This window comes from Salmo salar, chromosome ssa04, assembly GCF_905237065.1.
Source record: "Salmo salar chromosome ssa04, Ssal_v3.1, whole genome shotgun sequence".
Classification (NCBI taxonomy): Eukaryota; Metazoa; Chordata; class Actinopteri; order Salmoniformes; family Salmonidae; genus Salmo; species Salmo salar.
In genome coordinates this window covers 27,627,114-27,634,917 of record NC_059445.1, presented here as the reverse complement: position 1 = coordinate 27,634,917, position 7,804 = coordinate 27,627,114, and the positions used below count along the sequence as shown (strand labels likewise).

The following is a 7,804-nucleotide window of genomic DNA, read 5'->3' as shown; positions in this document are numbered from 1 at the left end:
TTGCTTTGTCATTGGGGGGTATTTTGTGTAGATTAGGGGGGGGGGGGATGATTTAATCAATTTTAGAATAAGGCTGTAACTTAACAAAATGTGGAAATACCGTATACACCGTATACACAATCCACATCTCAAGGCTTAAAAATACTTATTTAACCTGTCTCCTCCCCTTTATCTACAGTACACTGATTGAAGTGGATTTAACAAGCGACATCAATAAGGGATCATAGCTTTCACCTGGTCAGTCTGTCATGGAAAGAGCAGGTGTCCTTAATGTTTTTTTTTAAGTAAAGGAGAGCCGCACACTCTAGGAGCTCAGATGCAAAAATATTTATGTCCAATGTTTCGACAGACAAGCTGTCTTATACCCTGATGAAGACAGCTTGTCTGTCAAAACGTTGGACATAATTATTTTTGCATCTGAACTCCTAGAGTGTGCGGCTCTCCTTTATTTTCTAAGTGTTCTACTTCACTAGCCAGCACCTCGCCTAAATAAGTGTGCGTTTCTTTCGCCTCTAGATTGTCCTTAATGTTTTTAACACTCAGAGTAGAAGTAGTTGCTACATTAGGCAAGTCAGTTAAGAACAAATTATTATTTTCAATGATGGCCTAGTAACAGTGGGTTCCCCTTGTTCAGGGGCAGAACGACAGATTTTTTTAACCTTGTCAGCTGAGGGATTTGATCTTGCAACCTTTCGGTTACTAGTCCAACGCCCTAACCACTAGGCTACCTGCCGCCCCACATGTATTGTAGTTGTCATGTTTTTGTTGTGTGTTAGAGATGAGCAAAGTTCTTATCTTTAATGTGGTGATATTTTATTATAAAGGGTCAGATTTTCCTATCACCGTCAGAAAGCACAGGTCGGGTCCTAGCGTCAATGTTTTGGAATGGAAAGCAGATGCAAATAGTAACTGGTGCTGGACAGGTTATATGTTGGAGTATGAAAACACCATCCAATAGTTGTCAACCTTTTTGTTCAGACAAACTCATGGAAAATATTACCTGTCAAATGATTGTAAATCACTTGTCTAATCAGTTCCCAAAACGTCAAGGCCTATCTGTTTCTTTCTTCTGGCCATTTGACAAAACTAATTTTCGGAAACAAAGTAACTTTTTTTTATTTTACAAAAGTACACAGGCCGGCACAGTTTGCCTAAATTCCAGTAAAACGTGAAAATACAGATCTATGTACTGTAATTGGTCATTAACATAAGGATCAGTAACCAAAGGAGCAGATCCCTTCTTCAAATCTTATGTTGTTGAATGAATTAAGAAATATTTGCATGACATTGTCTGAATGCAAAGTAAATTGGACAACTGACATGTTTGATACTGTAAAGGCAGAAAAAATAATTACTTAAATATTTTGGTGTAGAAAAACAAGGGTTCATTGTTTCTTGAGGGGAGGAGTTTAGTGAACTTAAGATGTTCTAAAATGTCTTAAGATCTTCAGTTTTGAATATGAGGACACACAATATAGCATGAACACAGAATTAAGGCATGTTTTATAAGGTTATGAACAAAGAGAAATGGCAGGGAAAAATCCTGTAAGTGTTTTTGTATGCAAGTGAAAGACTTCAAGCTTAAAGTAGTTCGGAGACTGAAAAGGCTAAGTAAAGTTTTTCTTTCAACCTAACAAAGTATACTACTACCCTAAATAGCAGGTTGCTACCCCAATTGCAGTAGTGATTGAAGTTCAAAATCCCCTCAATGTGGTCCCAATAGTTTGGAACTGCGTGGCGCTACCAAGGAGACCAAGGTTAACTGTTGTTTCTAACGAGAGAGTGAGAGATAGCCAGACTGGAAAATGGCCACTGTACAAAAACTTGTCAGGAGACAATAAGAGGGAGTGGTGATAGCATAAAACCTTTCAAACCTTCTCAGTTATTGCCCATTATTGGCAAGTTCAAATAAATACGATTCACAAAAGTGTTGATGGTAAAATCTTTGAGGAGTTAAGGCGCCACCAACATTTTTGCAGCATATCACTACCAAAAGCAAAGTATGCGCCATATCATTTTTTTTTACCGAAATAAAAGACAAATTGGCAGAGTGCAAAAGGCCATGCCCTAAAATACAGACCAAAAATACATCCATTTTTTTTTAAGAAACTAAAGACAGAAGAAGGGAATAAAGATGGACGTCTCCCATACAGTGTTAAAGATGGATTATAATATCTTCTTCTTGAGTATGAGAGGCCCCACGTTGTCTCCAGTCAACTCGTTGTGCTTTATGTGTGATTTGTCACAAACAGGAAACTGCAACAGGAAACAACTTAATATTAGCTGATACACACAGTACGAGGCACTGCTTATAGATAGGCTAACTAGAGCCCCACCTGCATAGTTGACCATTTATTTAGTCATGTGCTTCCCCTTGGCTTCAAAAGACAGTGAGAATGTAAAAAGAAACTGCTGACATCCGCATAAATTGCTGAGGTTAGAAGACCACTAGCTATAACTTTAAATCTTTGCGTCTAACATGATCTAAAACCAATCTCAAGCCAACCCTCCCATCCAATTCCCTTGGCCCCAATGCATAAAGGCTGATCAGGGCCTGTATTCAAAAAGCGTCTCAGAGTAGAAATGCGATCTAGGATTAGGTTCCCCCTGTCCATATAGTCTTATTCATTATGATCTATCATGCAACATTGATCCTCAGCACTCTTACTGAGAGACTTTGTGAATATTTATTTAACCTTTATTTAACTAGGCAATATGGGTCCTGAAATTACTAAGATTGTGTAGTGTTAGCAATAACCATTCAACTCTACTTCTAGTCCAATTTACCGTTTTGGAGCGCCAACAGCGGCAGTAGCAGACGTTTGTTCTCTTCAAGTCCTCAATATCGATCTCGTTGACCACTTTGGGGTTCTCCTTCTGGATCTTCAGGTTGATCAGGCTGTCCTTCTGCTTCTTCTTCTTGGGCAGGAAGGGCCTGATGGTGAGGTAGCCCAGCAGGGCCAAGATTCCCAGGAGAGGCAGCAACCGGAGCCATTCAGAGACTGAGAAGAAAAACACACACACACACACACACACACACACACACACACACACACACACACACACACACACACACACACACACACACACACACACACACACACACACACACACACACACACAGACACAGAGATGTTGGATCTCCTCAAATTGTTCCACCCCTGCGGTTCCCATAACATTCTGCCTGGGGTGTTCTGTATCAGTGTCCGATGCTATGCCGCCTATGGCACCTTTGAGGGATGTGTATTTGAATCTCACGGCAATCAAATTAAATGGCTTTTGATTAAAAAGAAGGGTGCCTAATGGGAGAATGTTAATCTCATTATACGATTTATCTCGAATTCAAAAGGCAAATGTAAAAACACCATATCCGAACAAAATAATAAAATAATTGAATGAGGCGCTCATCCTTGAAGCTGCTAGACTGAATTTGGCTGAGCTGATCTGATTGGTCAACAATTAGTGAAAAGAATACCAGAATTGGTCCCTTATATATTTTTCCACTAATTGGTCTTTTGACAGTCTAAATGCAGTCATAGTGTCTTTAGATTCCTGCAGGGACATTTCACTTGACTCCCATCTTTTCCTGAGAGTGAAAACATTAAAATAACAAATATAATATAGGGCTGGAAAAAACCTCAGTACTTATGCTACTGACTGCAGGCAAGTTATAACTTCAAAGCTACACAGCAATGAAATTAACTATAATTGAGCTTCCATTGCCATGCCAATTATTCCAGTCGCTTCATGTTCATGCATATCCTATAGATTTGCTAGCGAAGACTTATTAAATCAGTGTTTACAACGTCAATGATCCTCAGTATGGAGCACCTCAGGGCAATGGGAGAAACCACAATTTACCACTACTGCTTTCCAGACCTGGGTTCAAATCCTATTTGAATTAATTTCAAATATTGTCTGTGCTTGATTGAGCTTGCCTGGCTTAATGGACAAATAGAATAGTCCCAAAACTGCATACCCCTCCCATCTGGCAATCCAGACAGAATAGGGGAAAACACTCAAAGCATTTGAAAATATTACTTGAACCCAGGTCTGCTCCTTTCCTTAGCAAAGGGCATGTCATCTCCACACTCAAGGATATCTGGTATGAAGGCCCAACTGAGAACCCCAGCCACTAGTTTAGGGCTATTTTTAGGTCCCAAATCTGACACTTTCTATAGGGGCGCATTCAGCGTTCACCCCAAAGGTCAAACGTAAGCGTTTCTTCAAGTTGTCAAAACTTGAAACAACTAAGAGGTCGCATAGCTCATTTAAAACCAATATTTACAGTGGGTTTGTCATAGTACTTAAATTCAAGGCCTAACTTTTCAATGTTGTGCACTGACAGCTACTGTCATCAGACCTTTTTCCTCTCACAACTACTCAGAAAAGCAAGTGTGTGAGCCTCGTTCAGGTGTAGGGTGAGAGGAATCTGTTCTCCATTGAGTAAGCACGCAGTCCTAGATTTACACTGCTCTATGGGAATACTATGAGAGCGTATTTAGTGTTTTGCAGCTAAGGCAAAGTAAAGGTTTGTAGACGTACTGTTTAATGACATCAAATTATATTAGCAGCAGTTTCAAAAGGAACTTTTATAAAGTATTGTCCAGTGAGTCTTATAGCCTACATGTGACTAGTTGGTAACGTTTTACTTTAAGCAGCTTCTCAAGTGTTATTATCGTCTTATAAACATTTAGACCACCAATAGGCCTATAGTTGGTTTCCTCTGTTTTTAGGTGATTTTCAGAAGCTACACACTTTTGCTTCATTGAATGACTGGTCTCAATATGCCTGCCTGCCATGAGAGCAAGAATCATCACTGCTAATAACATATACTTTGTTCATGTCAAGCAATGAGCTACATCAACTGAAGCTTGGAGATTGTTGTTTATGCACACAGGAGTGTGTAAAACACGCATCACTGTAGCCTGTATATCAAAGTATAAAATAGCCTCAACTTGGATTTTAATTTGTACATCTATTTTGTTGTAGCCTCATGTTTCATATGCTTGGAATAACATGGTTTAGTTCCCTTCCATAGCCAAGAGAGGAAATGTGCTACATACAAACAAAACACTTGTTTGCCTACACCTACGGTGCAGTACACTTGATACAATGTTTCCACTCTCTGAGTCTGATACATTGTAACTGTACAAGCAAACGTATCTCAAAGTAGTGCACTGTTAAACTACCCTTCAATGTTCAATCAACTTGACTTGAGCCAAGTAAGGAACTTTATTCAATATGAAGTGGATTAGCACTTTAACAGCCACACAGAAAACCCCGACAATCTATAATAAATTTGAAAAAAACACATTAAAACTGGCGAACTAATGTGGCTAATCTTGTAGGCATGCATGCATGGGGACAAGGTTTTCTCTCTTTCCTGTTCTCACCATTGCAACATTGTAACCATTTACCTGTTAACCTCGCAAATCCTCCAATCGTTTCGGGAAGGGGGAGCTTCTTGAGGTAGGCTGGAAGCTGGATTTTTATGATCCTTGAAATAGTTTCTAAAACCATCTTGAATGAAACTATAGGCAGGTTTTAGTTTGAGCTGGATATTTCCTGAGGTCCGTTTGCGTCATTACGCTATCTTAGTAGCTCAAGTCTTGACCGGTGCGTAAAAATTGTCCGTGCAATAGAAATAAATAGAGAAGACGCGTAGATGTGTTGGTGAATAGACGCAATTGCGGAAGATGACGCTAAAACATGTAGCCAATGAACGTTGGCAGAGTTGGTGTCATCTGATTGGACAGTTTATAATGAGGCAAATACATAGAAAGTAGCTAATTTCATTAATGTTGTTTGATACATAGGCCAATGTGATGTTTGTATGACAAAGTAGCTTACCGTTGTTTTCTGGGGAAAAATACATTGTATTCCATTCTATTGTATGCTATTGTATTGTATTCTATTCTATTTGTTATATATTTATTTGTGCATTGGCTTCAGTCATTCATTGATTTATTCATCCTTCCAAAGCAAACGTGTAAATGTTTGTATACTCATAATTTCACCCATATAATAATAATTTGATTAGAACTTCAAGAGGAAATTAAATAGGCTGGGATGTATCTATTTGCATAGTCATCCAGTGTGTGTGTGTGTGTGTGTGTGATGTGGGTAGTTGGCTACAAATGGGATCCACCTAAAGGTTTAGGGGCAACTTAAATCATATATCTATGTCTCAGGCATCGTTCATAATCTCACATTATTTCAGTTTAAAAGATGGCGTTTTCTCTCTCCACAGGACAAAATGGTTTGTCCTTGTCTCCTCTGTTATGCAATCTGTGGTGATCTAAAAACACAGAAGAGGTGAAGTCAATGTGAATGTTGATGTGTTCAGAGAATTTGCTTACACCTGTCAAATTATTTCAACTCACTCCTGATGAATGGAAGGACTATTGAAATGCACAGAGGAAAAGCATGCATCCCGTTGTACTTTCCATATCCAGTTGATATTTATTTCCTCATGAATTCCCCCCAAAATATAAACTTAACATGTTATGTGTTGGTCCCATGTTTCATGAGGTGAAATAAAATATCTCAGAAACTTTCCATAAGCACAAAAAAGCGTATTTCTCCCAAATGTTGTGTACACATTTGTTTACATCCCTGTTAGTGAGCATTTCTCCTTTGCCAAGATAATCTATCCACCTGACAAGTGTAGCATATCAAGAAGCTGATTAAAGAGCATGATCATTGCACAGGTGCACCTTGTGCTGGGGAAAATAAAAGGCCACTGTAAAACATGCAGTTTTGTCACACAACTCAATGCCACAGATGTCTCAAGTTTTGAGGGAGCGTGCAATAGGCATGCTGACTGCAGGAATGTCCACCAAAGCTGTTGCCAAAGAATTGGATGTTAATTTCTATACCATAAGACACCTCCAACGTTGTGTTAGAGAATTTGGCAGTACGTCCAAATGGCCTCACAACCGCAGACTACATGTAACCACGTCAGCCCAAGACATTCACATGCGGCTTCTTCACCTGCGGGATCGTCTGACACCAGACACCCGGACAGCTGAGGAAACTGTTGGTTTGCACAACTGAAGAATTTCTGGACAAACTGTCAGAAACCGTCTCAGGGAAGCTCATCTGCGTGCTGTTCGCCCTCACCAGGGTCATGACCTGACTGCAGTTTGGCGTCATAACCGACTTCAGTGGGCAAATGCTCACCTTTAATGGCCACTGGCACGCTGGAGAAGTGTGCTCTTAATGGATGAATCTCAGTTTCAACTGTACCGGGCAGATGGTGTCGTGTTGCGAGCGGTTTGCTGATTTCAACGTTGTGAACACAGCGCCCCATGGTGGCAGTGGGGTTATGGTATGGGCAGGCATAACCTATGGACAATAAACACAATTGCATTTTATTGATGGTCATTTGAATGCATGGAGATACCTTGACGAGATTCTTAGGCCCATTGTCATGCCATTCATCTGCCGCCATCATCTCATGTTTCAGCATGATAATGCATAGACCCATGTCTCAAGGATCTGTACATAATTACTGGAAGCTGAAAAAAAATCCCATTTCTCCCATTTTCCTGTATACTCATCAGACATGTTACCCATTGAGCATGTTTGGGATGTTCTGGATCGACGTGTACGACAGCATGTTCCACTCCCTGCCAATATCCAGAAACTTCACACAGCCATTGAAGAGGAGTGGGACAACATTACACAGGCCACAATCAACAGCCTGATCAACTCTATGCGAAGGAGATGTTTCACACTGCATGATGCAAATGGTGGTCACACCAGATACTGTCTGTTTTTTTATCCATGTCCCTACCTT

At 40.0% G+C, this 7,804-nt stretch overlaps 1 protein-coding gene across 1 annotated transcript; it reads right to left on the bottom strand.

Annotated features, from left to right (window-relative positions):
* Positions 1–1,096: 1,096 nt before the first annotated feature.
* On the bottom strand, positions 1,097–5,705 carry LOC106602754 (CDGSH iron-sulfur domain-containing protein 2A-like). Its single transcript, XM_014195594.2, has 3 exons — positions 5,421–5,705; positions 2,788–3,002; positions 1,097–2,256 (listed from the first exon to the last, which is right to left on the bottom strand). Exons 1-3 carry the CDS (start codon positions 5,521–5,523, stop codon positions 2,167–2,169), a joined length of 408 nt encoding a protein of 135 aa, XP_014051069.1. The 5' UTR covers positions 5,524–5,705; the 3' UTR covers positions 1,097–2,166.
* Positions 5,706–7,804: the final 2,099 nt, after the last annotated feature.

What these genes read in the sequence shown, in the direction of transcription:
- LOC106602754 (XM_014195594.2), bottom strand. Translation starts at nt 5,523, where the DNA reads ATGGTTTTAGAAACTATTTCAAGGATCATAAAAATCCAGCTTCCAGCC. An exon ending in AGGATTTGCGAGGTTAACAG is followed by an intron (nt 3,003 to 5,420) that starts GTAAATGGTTAC and finishes TTTTCTTCTCAG; the next exon opens with TCTCTGAATGGCTCCGGTTG. An exon ending in GCTGTTGGCGCTCCAAAACG is followed by an intron (nt 2,257 to 2,787) that starts GTAAATTGGACT and finishes TTCCTGTTGCAG; the next exon opens with TTTCCTGTTTGTGACAAATC.